The sequence below is a fragment of the Trachinotus anak genome, unplaced genomic scaffold (assembly GCF_046630095.1).
Source record: "Trachinotus anak isolate AG129_WGS33_773 ecotype Australia unplaced genomic scaffold, CSIRO_AGI_Tana_v1 ptg000028l, whole genome shotgun sequence".
Lineage (NCBI taxonomy): Eukaryota > Metazoa > Chordata > Actinopteri > Carangiformes > Carangidae > Trachinotus > Trachinotus anak.
This window is the reverse complement of record NW_027273879.1, coordinates 13,100,951-13,122,474: the sequence shown is the minus strand read 5'-3', so window position 1 is coordinate 13,122,474 and position 21,524 is coordinate 13,100,951. Positions and strand designations below refer to the sequence as shown.

General features: G+C 41.4%; 1 protein-coding gene across 1 annotated transcript in view; it reads right to left on the bottom strand.

Annotated features, from left to right (window-relative positions):
* Nucleotides 1-18,851, bottom strand: part of trabd2a (TraB domain containing 2A) — a 58,008-nt gene extending 39,157 nt beyond the window's left edge. Inside the window, exons 1-2 of the mRNA XM_071466610.1 lie at nucleotides 18,367-18,851; nucleotides 16,385-16,945 (exon numbers count right to left, since the gene is read on the bottom strand). Coding sequence (XP_071322711.1) covers nucleotides 16,385-16,945; nucleotides 18,367-18,471 — 666 coding nt within the window. The 5' untranslated portion in view covers nucleotides 18,472-18,851. The remainder of the gene's footprint in view (nucleotides 1-16,384; nucleotides 16,946-18,366) is intronic.
* Nucleotides 18,852-21,524: the final 2,673 nt, after the last annotated feature.

Sequence of the window (21,524 nt, the reverse complement as noted above, 5' to 3'; positions counted from 1 at the left end):
TCCCTCTCTTTCTCTCTGTGTGTTCTCTGTGTTTCTCTCTCTCTTTATCTCTGTCCAAAACCTCTCTCTCTCTCTCTTCTCTCTCTCTCTCTCTCTCTCTCTCTCTCTCTCTCTCTCTCTCGCCCTGTAAAAACATTCTTGCGGGGTGCATTTACCTTGGTGCCCGGACGCAGCCAAATATTTAGGCTGTCACAGGGAATCAGCCTCAAACCAAATGGCTGAAGGTGTGTGTGTGTGTGTGAGAGAGCGTGAGTGTGTGTGTGTGTGTGTGTGTGTGTGTGTGTGTGTATGTGTGTGTGCATGTGTGTGTGTGTGTGCAGGAATGGTGGTGATTGAAATGTCAACTTTTCAAGCCTCCCACCCTATCCTGCTTCACTACACCCTGAAGAAGAAGCTGTCTATGAGTCCCGACCAACACACCCTTAATAAAACAGACACATGCCAGCACGTTTCACTCGCACACATCTGTCACGATAAAACACTGGATGACAAAGGAATGAAATCAGAGAGAAATAAAGGCTCAGTCAAAGTTGGTGATTAGCCATTTAGTTGACTGACAGAAAAGAAATCGCAGACAATTCTGATGAATTAAGTGTTTATCAAGCAAAATAAAACATGAAGAAGTAACCATCACTCTGAGCCTAATAACAAAAAAAATCAATTTAGCAAATACATGTAAACACACATTCAACCACACACACACACACACACACACACACACACTTACACACATATGTTGGCAACAGTCATCCTGCTCACTGACAACTACCAGACAGGAGGAGGAGAGTTTGTGAGAGTTGGCAAACACAGTCATCCACTGTTCACTGCATTTTGCCTTCCTGTCTTTGTGTCTGTCACACTCCCTTTCTCTCGCTCTCTCACACACATACATGCTCACACACACCCCCACAGAGCAGCCGGCCAGCCACTCCATCAGTCCATAAGTCCCACTAAGAAACAACACGTGGGTCCTGAAAACACAGCGAGCCACAAGGAAAACAGCCATCAATCTCTGCAACTGTCCGCTGACTGAAGGAACACTGTTAATCTTCAGGACAGCGCGAGTCAAGAACAACACTGCAGAACGGTTTCATGCCGAGAGTCAAAGCAGTGCAGCTGTGAGCACTTAGTTTGGATACACACTGACCATCCAGGTATTCACGGTGTGTGTGTGTGTGTGTGTGTGTGTGTGTAAAACTGTGTGTTATCATACAAACAGGGAGAGAAGAGTAAATCAAATCAAGATTGAACGCAGACACACAAAAAAAAAAAAAAAGTAGCGAGGTTACAACAAGTGACAGCCCCGAAGATTCATCACCACCAGAAAACTGGTTTGTTAGTGTCACTAAACTGACTGCTGCTCATTGTTCAGTGCGTGTTTCTTTAGCTCAGCACATATTTTATCTTCTTTGTATCACATACACTTCAACAGACATGCAAGGATCCCTCGGCTGTCACTGCCAGGTAATAAAACTGAATCAAGTAATCATCGCTTAAGCTCTTTAGGAAAGCTTCATATTTCAGGGCAGCAACACACACAAACACACACACACACACACAAACAGACATGTATATAGCTTCTGCTCTGACGTCAGACAGTCTGACCTCTCTGTTTCTCCGACTCTAAAGGTCACTAATGGACTTCCTACACTGATCCAGCACTGAGGTCACATAAACACCATTGTTGAACCTTCATCACTTTAGAAATTGTTTGGGCCATTATAATGCCTCAAAAATGAAATCTTTTATTGATACTTAATTTGCAGTGTCATGCAAGTGAACATGAATGGTAGAAACTTAGCTTAACTTAAACCTAAACTTAAACTTAACTTAATACATGTATCACTGTTAATTCAAGATTAACTTTAATACTTTTTTATTTTTTATTTTTTCTATAAAAGTTATATAGAGAGTGTTAGAGCCACTGTTAGAAAAAGATGACAAGGTAAGGTAAGTAATAATATTATTTATTATAATAATAATATTTCAAAAATAAAGTTGTTTTTTTGAGAGTTGGTTTTATGTTAAGAAAAAAGTCATAATATGTCAATATAGTTGATTTCTAGAGCATAGTTGTGTTGTGTTGTGTTGTGTTGTGTTGTGTTGTGTTGTGTTATGTTATGTTATGTTATGTTATGTTATGTTATGTTATGTTATGTTATGTTATGTTATGTTATGTTATGTTATGTTTTCCCCAACATGAAAACCACATTATAAAGCAACAGATTTTGTGGCTGTCTGCTGAAAAACGTGTAACTCAAAAATTTGTGGTTTTGAATTCCTCAGATTACCTGAAAGGTAAAGTGCTCCTTCATGGGTGGAGAAAACTGTCTTGCTTTGTTTCAGACTGTCTCAACACTGTCAATAGTAGTAAACTACTATTGACAGTGTTGAGCCCATGCAGCTCCTTTATAAAAAAAACACCGCCTTTAGACATAGAGACACCAAATCTCCCACTTCACAGGATGATGGGTACAATTTTGTTAAGACAACATGTTCTCAGCACTGGACAACAAAAACAGCAGGGAGCAGGGCCAGAAATAAATCTCCAACTTTTGACTCTATGAAGTCAGATAGAGAGACAGCAGGAATCAAAAACCCGCACTGTGCTGTTTACAAGTATCAGCAATTCCCTTAAACCACTGGCCCGGACTCAGAACCAAAGCACTACTGGCAAAGCGAACTGACGATACCACGCACACACGCCATCACACAGCCTGACACGTTCGCATTAATATGAATATCAACACCTTCCATCAGCTTGCTTCAATTCCCTTGTTCCAAACAAAAACACTGATTCAAAGCACAACATGGCCTTTAACGCCAGTACAAACACAAAATCTCACAAACACACACACACACACAAACAGAATGAGTCTATGTCATGGAAAATAAGACCTCGTATCCAAACCAGGTGTGAAATGCATCTGTTTCTTGTGGTGAAAGACTGATCAGTACAGGAGACGAAGGGGTTGAGAGAGATAAACAGAAAACAAAAAACAATATTTAGAGACGGACAGTGGGAGGAAAAGAGAGAGCCAGGCCTGCAGGGAAAGAAAAAGGAGAGATGGAGTGATAAACAGATATAGGTGGAACGATGGAAAGACAGAGAGAGCGAGCGAGCCGGAGGGAAGAGAGCGATGGTTGTTGTTGTGCAGACGTCTGCCTCGACCCGCAGCCTCGCAACCACAAACTTCTAAACAGCCAACAAAATATGTAAAACATTCAAACACACTAAATGTGTTGGGAGTTCAGTTTTCAGAAAAACGTTTCCTTGCATTCAGGAGGACGGCACACACATAAACATGTTCCTGTCATGTGAGGTTACCACCAAAATAACAACTGTCAAAGCTACACAAATGATACAAGATACACTAAAAAAAGACTTTTTACAGAGCAATTTCAGACCAAGTTTAGATCAGGGGAAGAAGTGCTGTGGGAAGAGAGACACGAGGAGGGATGTGGGGACAGAGAGCGGTTTGCATCTGATTTTAGATCACAATTTAGGGATTTGGGAATTTAAGTATTCCTAAGAATCAAACCAAGTTTCATATCTATAGTGTCTCTATACTGAGACTCAGTGACATTTGACTCAACATATCTGACCATGACGTAATTCATAAGTAATAATCAATTATCAATCATTCTGTCTGTAAAATATGAACACTGTGAAAAATGCATGTTAAAATTTCCTTCCTGAATTGCTTGTTTTGTCCGATTACCTCAAATACATTCAATTTACAATGATATAAAACACTGAAAAGCAGAAATTTCTTCTGATTGACAAATGACTTCAACAATTACACAATTATTATTGTTGCTCAGCCTCTGAGGACCTTGAGCGACTGTAAAATATTTCATGGCAATCCATTAGGTAGCGTAGTTGTTGAGATATTTCATTCTGGACCAAAGTGGTGGAAAAGCTGAACCCGCTTTGTGATCCGTGGTGCCATGACCCTGGCAGGACTAAAAAGTTATCATACCCAGAATGAGATCCAGAACTATGAAAGTAACACCAAGGTGGTGAAACCCTTTGCAAAGGGGCCACAACACAGAGAGAGGTGGTGAAATGAGCTGGGAGTCCAAACAGCGGTGTTGCTGTTAAACTCTCACAGGTTTTATGATCTCAGCTACCACAGGCAGACAAACCCCCAAAACACAAACAGTCTTTGGGCGGAAACAACCCTGAAAGCCTTCACCCGCAGCGTGGAACTGAGTCGGGGAGGTGGTGGGAGGAATCTGATACGCATGTTTATGCGTTATGTGTTGGTCTGACTTGTGTGGACGCTTGAACAAAACCTTAAAAGCATGTGTGCATATAATAGCTTACATACATCTGTGTACTCTTGGTTACGTATCTGTGTGTGCATGTGTGTGTGTCTAAGCGTGAATCCGAGAGACACATATAGGAAGAACGGCTAGCAGCGAGGCACCGCCATCACTTTTTTAAATGCCATTGGATGATACTAATGTGACATATCTGCAACTTAACTGGTATTAGCTATGGTATCATCCATTTTTGTAATCCCTCTTTTTGGTTTCTGACATGGCTCATCGGATTGTCAGGAAATGATCACCTGTCAGCTGATAGAAGCCAGATTTTTGATGCCAACAATGGTGTTACTATGTTTTTCACCACTTTTTTTTTTTTTTTTTTACATTTTTATTCATATAGCACATATGCATATAGTGGTGGGTAGGAAGAAAAATGTACAAAGTCATCATTATTTCCCCTAAAGAGACACACGCAGAAACACAACCACACACCACAGGTTTCTCCCACTCTCTCCTTTACGGATGCAAAACAAGTCAGAGCAGCGGACCATCACATTTCCAGTTGTGTTCAGACCAATATCTGTCAGTCATCCAAGAAGCAACAACTATTAATCAAAATGAAAAGTGTTTCCCTGAAAAGATCTTATCTTGAAGTTACAACGGCAGGCTGTTGAAGCTGGCAGCACAGTTTTCACCCGTGTTTTCTTACATGCTGCAGGGAAAGCGAACACACCACAAGACACAAAAATCCAACACCATATCAACTGCTGTTCGGCGGCGTGGCAAATACTGGTAAACAGTAGAGCGGAAACGTTTCTGTTACCAGTCAAGTAAGACAAAAGTAAAAACAATTTTATCCTGCATTAAAGAAAGAAAACGAGGCAACCGCTAGCAGAGGATTCAAAATACATATGTAATATGTATGATTATCGTAAACAGTTTCTTCAGTAGTCTGTAACTTACTCCATTTGATTGTTTCGACTTTGCAGTCGCAAACGCTACAATAAGTTTACACAGCTTATCTAAAACCTATTTGTACATAGACTCAGGTTTTAGAGGATGTTATATAACAGCTCGCAGCTAGCTTCCTCTGTTCGTGGCCCTCCTGCTCCCCCATCTCTTTATTTTTGCCAACTTGAGCGGGCCCTCAGATCGCAGCAGCTCCATTGGAGTGAATTGATTTTTTCTTCACTGCACCGTCTCACTGATGTACACCCACCTCTGTAGTACATTACGTTTCACTTGAAGATGCTGTCTGGTGAAATATCTTACGAGCACCTACTGGTGATTCAAACAACCTGCAATCATTAAGACAGTGTGAACGCTAACTTGACAAGTTACAGATGAGCAATGACATAGAGAGCAGCTTCGCAGTGTCGGTTGAAAAGCATCACCCAGCTGGAAGAAATTCCTGTTGTTGTATGAGGGAACTTATACCTATATGTCCGTCAAGGCATTTGGCCGTCTGAGCCTTAGTCAGGTCAGAACCCCTGTGGAGAACAGCAAAGTCTCACAAAATCCCTCCTGTGTGGCACTCACCTGATAAATTCCACTAAAGTCATCAAAAATCTGCCCTGGAGCCAGAAAGACACAAGTGGACTTGTGGTGAGGTAGGAAGAAAACTGCATGTTCCTCCTAACTACAACTCTTAGTAGGTTTGTCTAATAAGTTCAATTTCATCAGCATCTACTGTACAGGGGCTTGTGAAGTCATCCTAATTTTCAATGTGAACCGACTTTTGTTAATTTTGTACATTTTTACTTTGCTATGATTGTTATAATATGGTTTTAGTTTCTTCATTGATTAGTTAGTAATTGCATTCTTGGCTAAACTCTAACATACATCTCTACTGAGTGAAGCCAAAGAGTCTCAGGATTAAAGACTACATGCTCAAACACTTCTGTGCATAAACAAGGTCACCTCAAAGCAAATAGGAGAAAAATGAATCGTTTCTCTGTTCCAAAGTCGCAAATAAGAATTTAATTCAATCCAAAATTATAAAGTGGCTGCAGCACAAAACCTTCCCACAAGTTCCAGGTGACAGTAATAATCCTGTGTGTTGGAGTTTGCGGACAGCTTTGGCCTTGTACTGCTCGGCTGCAGTCCAGCCAGGTTTGGCTCGTGTCTCCAGGTGGTGGAGAAGCTGGAGCTAATCCAGACTAGCCACAAACCTTTCTAGTGGAGGGAAAGCATGAGCATACCAGGAGCAATTCATGAGACAGACTGCGAGAGGTAAATGCTCATTTGAAAACCAAGCTCCTGTGTTAAAAAGCATGTTTGTCTTAAATTTGCAGCATTGTGTGATGATTAAAAACTACAGGATTATGATTCTGAAAACTCAAACTCAACACAGTGCAAATACAGGTTTCTTTTTTAATTCTTGCCTCACTTGGATACTACAGTGTCTTGTGTTAGTAATTTTCAATTTTAGGAATTAAAAGTTGATCATATGTGGCTGAAATAGGTTTATGGGGGTTTTTACGCTCTGCTGCATGCCTGCTCAGAGCTCGCAGTACCTGAGCTGAAACAATTAGATCACAGTTGTCGGTGAACAAAGGCATTAGGCTTTTCACAACTGATGTGTATCCGCATGTGAAGGAGGCCATTATTGCCTTCTTATCTGATAGCTATCATCTCCATTCAATGTAAGCACAAGAACGACAGCCAAATTTACTGTTCCAAGAAAATTGTGGGTGGATTTTGTGCTTAATTCAATATGGTGGCATGAAAATTTAGCAGTAATGCTACTAAGTGTTGTGCTGTCAAATTACTGCAACTGTTTAACAACAAATGCAGTATCGGATGTCTTGTTAGTGGTAAACGTATGTCACTATTAAGTTTAACTACCAAGTGACAATCGAAAAACCCCAAGAATGTAAAGCAATAAAGGTACAGCCTGAAAAAATGTGTAAATTCTGTATCATGAAAAAGCAATAATGGGATTCATCACTGCAGTCTAAATATCACATCAAAACAGTCACTGTGAGCTGTGCCCTCTGGGTTAAGACGTGTTAAAACAATGAAACCCCCACACACAGAGCTGTGAATGAAGATTTAACTGAAATCTCCAGTGTTTTGATGCAACAGGAGACATCTGCCAACCTGCATAATGAACTGTTTATTATTCCAGGTTCCAGCTGCATGTTTTTCAATACACAAGAATAAATGTAATTACCATCTTCCTCCAAAAGGAGCGTGTGTGGCATTCCTTAATTTTTATCACTCACATGCTAATTCAGCGCTGACTGGTCGTAGCTTAGTAATAACGATGACCCAGCCTGCAAAAATCTTAACTTACACAACAATGGAGAGAATGATGGGCACCAAACAAATTAAAATGAGTATTATAATGACTCTAATTGCTCTTACATCTAACTTAGATTAGCTTTAAAGATGGGAAGGCCAGCTGTTAGGTGAGTGTTAAGTACATTTGTAGATGCTGAGCTTTTCTTACTTAAATGAAGGTGGAGGCACGCTGCAGGACAGCAGAATCACAAATGTGTTTTCAGTGTTTCTCTGTGAGCTGTTTGTCCTCGGCAAGGTTTCACAATCAGATGCTGGAACAGCGAATGGAAAACTGCCTGCTAAAATAAGCAGTGGCAGAGATATCTGTTATTCCATCTGTAATTACAGTCAGAGTTATTTTTACTTGTCTCATTTCAGTTATTATACATTAATCCTTGGAGAAGATCAAGAGATACATTAATTAATTTTAATTAACCGTGTTTAATTTGAGTGTTACCTTGGGCCCATTTGGCCAACTAAAACAATTCTGTGAGTTGTGCTTTGTGTAATCAGAATTAAAGTATTTTACCCACGGAGCATATCCAGTAATATACATAAAAAACAATCCACAGAGGATGTAACAGTACAAAATACTGATTGTCGATAATACAGAAGTGTATTTGAAGAAAATCTGCACTGATTTTTAAAGCAAAAATATATAATGATCAAAGGTCAAAAGTATTTTCTCTAATTTAAAATGATAATAAAATTGTGGGTTAAATAGGGTTATGTATAAATTGTAGCAATCCCTTGAGGGCATCTTACTGAATAGTGAGGATGCCAAAGCCAGCAAGGCATTTAATTTACTGCCACGTGGCTATAAAGGCCTCAGTGTACCGGTTTTTCTGTCCCTTTGAAAGTGCAGACAAATCATCGTGACAAAAATTACATAACAGGCCATATAGATTATTTTTAAGCATCAAACATTAGTATGAATGCACAGCAATGATCGAACTATGAGGCTCCTCAGCCTGCACAAGTTTTCATGACCTGGTGTTAAGTCAGAGAGACAAGCTATTAAATCCCTATTTAAGCTGCAGAAGCCTGCATTACACAACCAGGAAAAGCCCGCGGCAGTCTCCAAAAGTCAGACGCTCCTCCGCTGGAGTGTGTTACTGTAGATACTTTCGGGGATCTAAGCTCTTTTTCTTGGCACACAGGTGCCAGCTGTGTCTGATCCGCTTTCAATCAAATGTAGTTGAAAAACAAAATGATGCAAATTGGTGAACTTAGACAGGAAAGGAAAATGTAATTTTTACTTTGTAAAACTTTGTAATATTTTACAAAATCAAAAAGAAAAACACTGAAGACTTGAAACTTCATGTGATGATTGTGAACTTTGTAGCAAGGAAACCCTGAAGGCAACAGGGTTGAATCATAGAGCTGGTATCACCTTAACGGAGTAATAAGAAGAAGGTCAGTTGTTTTGGGAGATCACAAAACCAGCAGTCTCATATTTCCTTCATCATCTGCCACTAGAAAAGCAAAATCGCTCTCTTGTCTTCCTTGTTTGGTTTGTGACTGAACAGCCCAAATCATCCTATCATCAATACAACCTGTTATCAATCTATATCGCAGCCAATAAATCAGACTCATGACCTCCAGGGCTTCTTTGCCCAGTGGCTTTTTTTCATAATGACTTGTTGACAGACTTCACGCTTCGATTTCTATCAATAAAGCTTGTGGGAAAAGGGGTTTTCAAAGTAAGGCGAGCTGTGCATCTTTGTCTCTGGTGTCATGTAACCACACAGATGGACAGATAATGTCTGAGGAAACAGACAGACATCTAATATGGGACTGTTTGGTCAACAGTGGGGAGGAAATGAAGCACCTCAGTGCCACATGAAACCAGGGATTCAAAGGAGGCTGTGAAGACATGTTGGAAATTCAACCGTAGAACTGTACACATACATACACACATGCACACATACAAACTCTCATTCATACACCAACATGAACTCTTGCACACAATCACAGAAACGCACATGTACACACAAACATTCATGCAACATACAGACAGAAACAATAATAAACAGACAGAACCAATTATATGAACAAATATACACTGGACAAATTCACTCCACACTATGGAAACTTTACTCCCTTTGATCAGAGTCCAGTCAAATTATACACTGCAAACTATTTGAAGATGATCAACAACTTACAAACTAAACAACACAAATCACATCCTACAATAGGAGTGAAAATAAATATGCAGCTGTACTGCAAAACATGAGCCACGTAACGGGAGCATTTATCTTGTGTTGAAGCGCGGGAAGACTGTTCAAGCATACGTCAAGATTCAAGACTTTAATCCATCTTTCCGCACAAACGTCTACTTTTTCTGGTTTTAAGGAATTATACCGTCTCACATGAGGACATTTACTTGGAATAAGTATTTCATCAATTATTCAAAATTGTCCCCATAATTTATCACTTGTCCAAATAACAAATGAATATTCTTTAAGCTGAGGCAATCATCTGGCAGAGCATTAAAGCTGCACTTGAAATACCTTAATGAGCTTAATAAATGTGAGTATAGGTTATGATTTATTGCCTTTTGGTTGTGTCCACTCATGTGAGTACACACATATACATTTCATCACTGCAGGCCATTCTGCTCTGATGATCACTGATTCAATGGACCGGATAGTTATGGTTCTTTCCACTGGGACAAATGAGATTTAATCAGATCTGTGTGTTGCTGTGTAATACTGTCATCATACCAGCATATGTTTTCTCTCTCTCTCTCTCTCTCTCTCTCTCTCTCACACACACACACACACACGTGCATTCGAACACACACACACACACACACAATCTATTATATGCAGCATCCAAAACTACTTCTCCATTCAAATCATTTTCTTAAGGAATAGACATTATGGGAAATGCACTGACTTGCTTTCATGCCAAGATTGAGATGAAATGTTTGATACCTATCTTAATCCATACACCAAGTGTTAGAACGTCAATATGTGGATTTAAGATGTGGTGGTGATGGTAGAGGGTGGGGCAGGAGGGGTTGGGGCGGTGTTATGTGCTGGACGATTTGTTGGGACATGTGCAGTGCAGTGATGGGAAGTCAGCCAGCCCAGAAACAGTCCAGCACCTGACCTCCTGTAACACCACATATTGTCATTTCTCCACTTCTATACATAGTGCAGACTATTGAATGCATTAAATTTAGATTATTAAACAAATGAGATATAAAGTGTAGAATTTGTGGGCTTTAAAGGTGTTGCTAGGTTAGCTCTGTCTGTCTGTTTCCAGTCTTTATGCTGAGCTAAGTGGCCTCCAATAGCAGCTCCCAGGCACGAAAGACGTTTCCAAAATGTCGGACTGTTCCTTTAAGAATTGACCCATGACAGAAGCGCATTTTTCTCACTCAGCACATGCAGACACACATGCACACATCCTCATCATCATTATCATCATCATTCTCATTTGGGATCGACACAGATTTTCCTCTGCGGGCAAGCTCTGGAAATCAGTTCGCCCAAAGCGCTGCCCATGCCGGGCTGGAAAATAAGGACGGCCATTGTACTGTCTGCAACGTGTAGCTTCACTTTTTATAGACTCTACATAACCAACACACTTAGCAGTCATTACGATCACGACAACGCAGAGTGTGGGAGTATTGAGATGCTCACACTTTGTGACAGCATCTGTCCCGTCCAATGAGTCTTGGTCCAGAGTGAGCGGCCCGTTCGTATTTGACCTCTTAGCTCTGAAGCATGGAAGCAGACGTTTTCCCACAAATCTGCTGATTCAAAAACAAACCATTTTTTGCTGTAATTGAAAACAGATCTCACTCCCTGTGTGCAAAGAGCATTTCTTGACCCCGGGGTCAAGATGATCTGTTAAAAAAAGTGTAACTAAACCCTGCAATCCCAAATGCTAAAGGTGTTATGTAAGTAGATGTAAGCAAGACACAAAGGTTTGGATATGAGCCTGACGTGCTTGTTACCGCCACATTTAAGGAAGAGCATTTTTCTGAAATTGGGTATGGAAAAGTCTAAATTACAGACAGGCAGGAAGATATTATAACTGGGTTCAAATCACCAGTGCTGTTGAGCTTGATTAATGCTCAGTTTCACATTGGGCAGAAGTTATGTTTTGTCTTGGTTATTGAAATAACTTTCTTATATTTTATGCTTCTCCTCGGGAGATTAAAGAGAAAAGAGAGAAGAGAATTGAGACTGTAACGAGAACTGAAGTGCTCAATCAAATGAGAGGACTTTGCTTTTCTTTCGGGTTATAAAAGTTGGTTTTGTTTCAGATTTCTTTGGATCTTTTCTTGTGAAACATGGCAGATCCAGAGCCGTGTAGCCCGTCAGTTCAAGTGAAATAAAAAATACCACAACTGAAGTTACAAGGTTGTCAAACACAGGTAACGTCATGGTACCTCTAATGGAGACAGAGTCACGCCTTCCTTCCTTAATGGCTCTTCTACTGATCTCAGTCTGCATCTCAACTCTCCTGGTTCCAGTCCCCTCGTGGTCATGAATGAACCAAATGGGCTCCAAACATTCCTTCCCTGTTCTCATAGACGTACACTGAGACCTGCATTCATCACCTCTCCATGCACCATTACTCCCAGTGATGGGAGGAAAGAAACAACACTTTCATTAGCAGGTCTGCTCCACTGAGGTGTGGAATGTCCCGTGGGTTTCCAACAACAGTGACAGAGAAAGCCGGCCTTCATACAGCTATTGTTGTCCTCAACAAGCTCACTTAGTGTAATGGGCAAGGCTGAGCCCGCTCTTCAAAAGACGAGGGGCACCGAGCAAGAATAAGAGCAGTCATGCTTAGCCAGATTAGAGATCTGTGTAAAGAAAGTATAATTCATTGAGGTTTGAAAATAATGAGCTCAAATGGCTTAATTTATAGTGGGAGACAACTCAAAAATGGACACATCACTGGTAATAAAAAAAAAAAAAAACCCAAAAAACAATGTTTTAAATGCATTCAAACTCAGAAAGACGATGAAAAGGCGCCAATACGCTAAGTCCTCCTTCTGAAACACCTGTCTGACATTGCGATTGGGTGCACAGTGTTTCTGACAATTTTTGTGACTTTCTGAAGTGGGCAATCGAACAAACATGCCCACTACACGTCGGTGTGAAGGTGACAAAGCTTGCAGGAGTGGAGTGTGCACTGTGATCCCCATGTTTAAACAGCTATCTTGTCTCACTCACTTCTATGACAGCCAGCTTTTCCTAGCTCCAGAATAAATATAAACACTTTTGCCTTGAGACGTAGTCAGATCACATGTGCTATGAACTGATTTGTTTCAAGCATACACTGATCTTTAAATATTTGCCCATCAAAAGCTGCCCTCATCTCAGGAGCCCAGTTTTCAGTGTAGTAAGATTCGAGTAAAGAATCCATCCAATGAGAATCAACTGAGCCTGGAAGCTGGAGGCCAGACCATTCAATTGAAATATCGATTTGTTTAGATAATGCTTCACTGAGATTAAAAATGTCTCGGCCACGAGACACCCCCTCTCGAACTTTACCGAAAACAGTCTAACCTGTTTGCTGAAGATGTGAAATGACGCATGGTTACGAGGCCTTCTCTCACCTCGGACGCCTTCAGAGCTACATTTCAGTGCAATACTAAAAGCTACAATGATTTTCCAGCGTGGAAATCATAAACAGAGACCAGAGACAGACCAGCAAATGTTGCATCCAGCCATTCAGGGTTTGTGTTAATGCCTCACTGAGGAAGAGAACATCTGCATCATCTCTGGCAGGAAATCTACTGAAAATGTGAACCACTGAAAGTAACCAAGAAGGTACGATGTAAATATGTGTCTCCCCTAAACAAAGGCATGAGGACAGAAATTTTCACTACTTCAATACACGAATATTCTATTTTTCCATTTCCCTTCCCCTTTCTTTTACGGCCCGTTCCGTGCCAAATGCAAATGGCCAGTGAAAACATTACAGAGACTATTACAGACCGTAAATACTGTTCTCTAGTTGTAGCCTGATTAAACATTACTTTCAGTCAAGAATGGCGGCTGAGGCGGCAGTATTGTTTCACCAAGAGTGTATCTCACTCATCGCACTCTATCTGAACATCTTACAGTTGAGTTGAGCTGAAAGGTTTTAAATGGAATTGCCCTTTTCAACTACAAGGCAAAACTGTGAGAGAATAAAAAAAAAAAGTTTACTAAAGTATTAAGCGGGCTGCTTCAAGTCAGCCGGGGTCAAGGCGTCCATCAAGCTGCTGTTGATTAGACTGAAACTGAGTGTGGAAATTATGGAGTGCCAAGCCGCGTGCTGTGTTGGTGCAGTGTCAGGGTAGAGGTTGTTTCTGGGACACTACAATTCATTGTTGAGACTCCTGGAGGCTTTGTGGACTTAATTCAGTGAAGGCTGTGATGATGGGAGGTTTTCAGTCTTTATAGCCGTGTTGACAAAAGCTATTTCGGCCACCCACTCTCTTTTTCTGAAATCCATAACAAGTCCCCATTTCTAAATGACAAAATAAGTTGTTTGTCTGTGCCTGACAGAGAAAGACCAATGTGACGATTAAAAAAATGATCACTGATGATCTGCCACCTCTTTGAGACTAATAAAATACTAGGTTATGGTTTGTAAAACCACAGAAAACATGATGCAAACCCTGGACGCTTGATAGGAAAAAAGGTCAGCAAGTGGCCTGTTCTGTCTGGCCATTGGTTGTTTTTCTGGTGATGCCAGTCACAGCTAAATTACAAACTGATTTAAAATAACATGAGGAATAGTTGCATCTGATCTGCCAAAAATACAAGTATAACAGAAAGAAAATTGACTTCAGTGTTTATTTGGTCATCTTATCGAATTCATAGAAAAGAATCTGGACTCCTAGCGATGTTAATTCTTATTTATACTCCCTGTTTTTATCAAGAAATAAACAGCGCCATGGAAAATTGATTTCCATCTGAATGCCTATGCAAACAAGTGACAAAAATCATGTCATTTTATATTTGACTGATTATATATTATGATCATCGGCACGCCGCATTCTTCCTCTACAACTCAAGAGAATGCTAATAAAAGTGCTGCTAGGTGGTTCGGGCAGAGACTTTTTGTCTGAGAGGCCAACAAGGCCTACTTTAAAATAACAACATTTTAAGCTTCTGGGTGTTAGGGTAAATGGTCAAGTGTAATCCCCTTAGCTCCCGACCAGCATTAGCAGAAATTCCTCAATAATACGCGACATGATTTCATAGTGACTGCTGCCTTTGAGAGATGTTTGTAATGCTGAAAGGGTCACGAGGGGCACAGAAAGACAGACAGGCAGGCAGACAGGGGGACTTAAGTGTGCTGGTTTGAGGAACAAGGTTCCCTTTTTTCTGGAGATTTCAGACTTGAGTCATTAGGATCCATTTTTCTTTAATAACAAAGGACGTGGTGGAGCACGGCTGAATGTTTGTACAGCTGATTAACACCACACCTTTCTCCATTCGACTGAGCTATGGGAAAAAGAGAAAACTACACGCCTCTGTTGTCAAAAATAATTTCACCGATCTGAATTATACGTCTGGTCTTTGTCATGTGTATTACACCTCTTAGTCTCTTGAGCTGAAATATTTTAGGAGATGTGAGGCCTCTTCAGCAGAGCAGATTTGACATAAGTTCATTGAAACAGACCTAAAAAGTTTGAAGGGTAAAGTCACGTAGCAATGCACCATTTGACACCCTTAGCACACACTTGATGTACCATACAGAGAGGAGGTGGATATGGTACAGTTACCATGATATGCCAATCAACTATAAACCAAAGAAAAACCAACTAAAGTGTTTTTCAACTCCAGTTGCTGGGAGTAGATGGTGGTGATTGTCATTTGATAAGATGTGTTTACAAAACATGAGGTTATAATATGGCCTGTGAGCAACGCTATGTCTTAAGGAAAGATTGGAGGCTATCAGAGTTGCGATTACAAAGTGTTAAGACAGGCCCAGGCCAGCTGGTTGGCGTGCTAACTTCAGTAGAAGAGAGATAAGAGTTAACAGTGGCGTTGCTTTCAACCACTGGAGGCAGATCTTGGTGAGTAAAAGAATTAAGACTAGACTGATAAGTAAACAGCTGTTGATGCTAATGTTGGCCATGTATTCAGCAAAACTTACAAACAGCTCCTTTAAGGTCAGTCCCAGTTCTCTGAGCTGTTCCTCTTATCAAACGTTGGTAATCATGTAATGTTTTTCGTCCATGCACTGTTCGAAAAAAAAAAACCTCTTGTCAAGAAGAACAGAGAAGGTTTAAATCTAGTTTTACAAAACGTAGCTAAAGCTTAATTAACATTAGCAAAGATTTGCTTTTACATTTACTAAGATTTACATTAGTTCATGTTAGCAAGAAGCAAATATCTTTTGAAAACCTCTGCTAAAGTTTTAAAGGCCTATCACTGCTTTGACATTAAGAAACACTAATTCCACAGCAGAACATAAATCAGTTCTTACAGTAATGTTAATTGTTCACTTCTGGCTGATATCTGGTTTGCTTCATACAGTCAGTATCATCTCTTGAATCAATTCAGCAAAGCTGCCTCTGGACCATTGATGCAAGTCAACAATGTGACATTAAACAGTGGTGTATCCCGGTGCAATGCTGCAAGTTAACCCACAATTACGTGTATTTTGACAGATATATTCTCAAAAAAAATCATTTTTTTGCAAAACTAAAGCTTAGCCATAAACACAGCAAACTTCATGCCATTTCAGGACACATGGAAACATGCAGATGGTTGTAAACATTGCTTAGAGTGTGCAACAGAAAAACAGGCAAAACCTTGGGCTTGGGCACCAATCAATACAGTTTCAAACTCACCTGGGAGAAGTTGAGCCCGTTGAGTGGATGGCACTGTTCCTCCACCTTCTCAACGGCCCCTGTCCTCTTCCTCATCCTCTCCGCCTCCTGGGCCAGGTACAGGTCAAGCACCGGCACCCCACGCGTCTTAATATCTGCCTCAGTTAATGAGTTCACCATCAGCATCACCCAAACTGGCCGCTTCCTCTCCCAGTTACCAGCTATTGCATTGAAGAGGTAGTCTGCATAGAGTCCCTTCCCTCTCTGATCCGGCGTCATCCACGAAGGCATCATGAGTTTTACATACTCGAGGTGTCTCTTAAGTCTCCGATAGATGTCTCTAGGTAGGACGTCCTGCAGGTTTTCACCCTGAGGAAGCAGCTGACAGCTGGTCAGGGCTGAGATGGTGTAAGGGTCCGTCAGGTCCAGCTCAAAGTAGACGATGTTGCTCTCCTGGAAGGCCTGCTTGGAGTTTTCAGGAATAAAGTCCCAAACACGTGTGTAGGGAACATGGATTGTACCATAGAAATACGAGGGAGGATCCCGTTTGATTGTCCACAAGAAGGAGTTTAGGTCAGTTTGCTAAAAAAAGATTTTGAAAAACACTGCTATTATTTCCATTATATATTAATCTGTTGATTCATTTTCTGATTAAGTGATTAATGGCTACATAGATGTCAGAAAATAAAAATGCCTTTCAAAAGTTCACATGGCTCAGGGTGTTGTCTTCAAAGTTTTGCTTAGTCTAACCAGCAATTTTAGACCCATGAACCTTTCCACCTTTCTTTTCATTTACAGTGATGAACACTGAAAAGCAGAAAATCTTCACATATGCGAAGCTGGAACCATTTGCCATATCTAATGATCAAATTTATTTTCTGTCAATTGACCAAGCGTGGCAGCACAAAACATTAGCAAGTCAGACACATGTGGAAGGCAGATGGGGAAACGGAGAAATTAGGAAACAAAACAGAGAGAAAGGGTAGAATCCTTTATCAGTCAGAAGTTTCTTCATGACATTTACTTTTAATGTAAAGTGACACTGGGCCTGTCTGACACCAACCAGCAAAGCCACCACTTTGTGAGAGGCTGTTTAGTAGACAGACTGCTAACAGACTGATAATGACTTATTAACGGGCCACTTAGGACCCAAGTGTCAAACAAACAATACACATGTCAGTGTTGCCCAGAATGTTTTGCCCTCCTGTTTCAGTTGCATCAAACCTGAAATGGTCTGTGAGAGTTTAAAGACATTACCGGCAAGTTAAAACCAAAGGTAGGATGAGAGGTCATCAATAAAAGAGAGGTTAAAAACTCATTCATTTGTAAACTTCTTAAGAGAAACAGTACATCTTGATCTGGTGGCTTCGTCCCTACACCTGTATGGACAGTATGTAAATACTTGCATGTTGCACAAAGCCAATACACAAAACCAGTGTAGAGAGGAGTGACGGACTCACAGGTTGATTGATCACCAGAAGATGAATCAGTAATTTTGAAAATGGACTAATCTTATGCAATGTCTCAAACAAACTGACATTAAATTCCTGATATCACCTTTTTATATCATTATTAATGACCATAACATGATTATCAATTACATTTCCTTTAGGTTTGGGACTGTCAAGTGAGAAAAAAATCAATCTGAAGATGACACCCTGAGCTCTGAGAACTTGTGATGGACATTTTAAACTATTTTTAAACCGATTTATAACAAAAAAAAAAAAAAGTTAATTGATTCGTTGAAAGAACGATTAATTGATTTGATCAATAACGAAAATCTTCATTAGTCACAGACTTACACAAAACACAACGAAGAAAATCAGGTTTCAGATTTCAAAGTGGAAACAGGTTAAATGCTAAAAAAAGAAGGCACTTCATGGCTCCTTTAAAACTTTACTACCACAAAATAAAATATGATGCGGCTGCTTTGAGATGCCAAGATCAAACCTTACACCTACTCTTTACGGCATTCAAACGACTCCCGTGTCATGATAACTCACCTTCCTGTTTAACTCGCAGTCGGCGGAGTCCTTCAGCCTCCACGGGTCTGCTCGGACCAGCAGCAGCAGGCAGGACTGGATGAGTGCGCCCACAGTGCCCCGCATCGTCGCCCTCTCCAAAGTGTGCGCGGCAGCCTGTGTTTGCTTCACGACGCGTTTGCACCGACTCTTCCCCGCAAAGCACACGGACGAAGCCCATGCGGTCACGTAAAGTGAGCCGACAAGTATCCGACAAACCGCCGGACGGGGGTCATGCTGGCTTGAGCCTGGACATGGACGCGGCGCTGCTGTTTCACGCGTGTTTGAGAGGGGTGGTCATTTGGGGGTTTTACACGGGGTCAGATCCTGCTCTCACTGCCGGCCACACTGCGCTCCCCGCACCTCCCTCTCCGCATCGCCTCCTTCCAGATGTCCTGCAAAGTTTACACGAGTTTATCCAAAAAAAAAAAAAAAAAATGAATCAACAGGTCCACGCCGCGCCAACGCACCTGAAGTCAATATATATATATATATATATATATATATATATATATATATATATATATATATATATATATGTTGGGGTTTTTTTTTAACTGAAGATGAGCCGAGTGTGGACTGGACAAACTGCACGGACGAGTTGTACTTTTTCAACAAAAGTCTTCAGATGAAACTTCTCTGCAGACTGCTCTGTCTGTCCCCCAGCTCCTCACTGTTTGGATCTGCGGCTCTGCAGCTCTCTCTCTGCGACGCGTGTGTGTGTGTGTGGGGTGTGTGTGTGTGTGGGGGCATTTCTGTCAAGCAACTCCACTCTACCTACCCCCTAGGTCCCCTCCATAACCCTCCCTCCACCACCAGCACCCCCCACCCTCTCTCTCTCTCTCACACACACACACACAGCAGTAATGTGATTAAACAGCACCCTGCGTAAAGTCTCCACTCATGTCAATAAACCGAAGGTGCGGATCACTGCGGGCCATTAACAGTAAGTAATGTAAGGTGATGCCAATATTTGATCAATATCATCCAGATTATCGATACTTCTATCCTGATCCCAAGTTAAAGCATCATTTCTATTTTCAGTTTCAGACTGATGAGGTCTCCTGTTGTCGCCCTGTGGGAGGCCGACAGACAATCAAGGGTGCCAGTGGAGATCCCGTGGATAGATTATCATACCCTGGCAGTGAACGCCTCACGAGCTGGAGGCATTAACATGAGAAAACCCGCAGTAACGCAGCTGAGCACAGACATGGAAACCACAGAACAGGCCCGAGGATCAGCACACTTCACGAAGCCCGCTCACCATATGTTAACCAAATGTTGCTCATTCCTTAACTTGTTGATGTTGTCATTTTATCCCCATGCATTTTCATATCTCTATATATAGTTTCATGTAGCCTAAACTTGTTTGAAATTGTTTGTAGCCTACGGATACTGATGTTTTAGTGGCAAATACATATTGCAATGAACATTTCTGCAGATGAATGAAGTAAAAGATTTCGCTGAAAACAGCTTTATGTTTGTTGTCACCGTGGCTGTGTTATAAGCCCATAGCCGGACACTGCTGCACAAAATCCCACTTGAGGAAACATAAAAGCAGCTCTTGTGAAATTTGGTCCAAGGTCAAAAATATGTGTCATCATGACCAAAATTTTCAGGATGAATGATGGTGTTTTCTTTACCAGAAATTACAAGGAAAAATGGTCAGATTTGACTGCACTGGATTTATTGGGCAACAGCCTACAAGGCCCTCTTAAATCCTGCTCTGACAAAAGTGCCCAAGTGATGTGAAAATCACAGTTTTCATGTCCAGATAGAGGAGTCTTTTGGCTGAACAGCAGCTGCACCATAGACTGTATCCGAGGATGGCTGCACCCAGGAGGCCGATCTGTTCGCCCTGGTTCTATGCCCCGCACCGTCAAACCCCTGGTTCACACGGGGGCAGCGAGCACATGTTGGTGTAGTCAGACGTCTGAGTAAATACAAGACGGTCTGTTGACACGACGGACGACTCCGGGGCCCAATTTTTCGCTGGTTGCTGTTTGCAGACAAATACAACAGACTGGGGGGGGGGACACACCACACGGCCCCACAGCAGCGGAAAACTCATTGACTTGTGCAAACGAGATGAATTCATCAGCAGGGGTGCTCCAGCTTTTACAGCAAGGGGAGCACAGATTGGAATAAAATAGAAAAAGGGGAGACCTGTGCAGGATGTACAGTTATGGATACGTAGTGTATTGAAATTGTGTATATTAGAATATAAATTAAAGACCGGTTCTGAAGTGTTTAACACCATGTGTGAGAAATATAGGCCCATGATTATAATGCAGTCCAACTTGACCAACACCTGATAAAGCTCCCTCTAGTGGAGGAAGTTGTTATAACCAGGTCTGCTATTCAGTACAGCTCAGTCTTAACTGTTTATAAGTGTGACCGCTCTGCGCTTTGGCAGCTTGCACCATGTTCAGTAAGAGCCTTCCAAGGAAGATGAATGAGAGGATGGAGGGAGCAGTGCAGACAGAGACAGCGTTGCACAATATTGAAACTGCGTGACGTCTCTCCAACATCCACTCATCCAGACGCCTCAGATCTGGCTGATCTGCCTCACTGTTTCTCACTGCCTTGAACCTGCATGAGCCGCACTAGTGTGAAAATCAGATGCAAAGACCATTGCCAGCGCTGGGCTTGAGTTTGAGTGTGTTTGTCCAATCACGCCTGAGGAAGGAAGAAAATGTCAATCATCGGTATTCAACTGACTTCTGTTTCAATCTCATCTGTTGCAGTGAAAATGGGGGGGGAAATGATGATGGTTGTGACCTGTGTGTGTGTATGTGTGTGTGTGTGTGTGTGTGTGTTTGGTTTCACACAGATGCCTCTCTACAAATCGCATGTTTCTCAACCTTTTCAGACATTAAAGAGGAAGCAGCTGCAGGTATTCTTTTTACCTCTGTACGAATGCACAAAGATGAGCATTACAACACATGCACACACACACACACACAGCTCACACGCACTCACACACACATACACACACATGCTCTCACACCTGTTCTTCATTTCCATTATTCCCCCACTTAGCCCACAGAGGCTGTTTTATATAAATACTTATCCAGCATACATCATCCCCTCACTCTGTGTACATATGTTACATATGTCCGAGCTAGAAGCTGTTACCT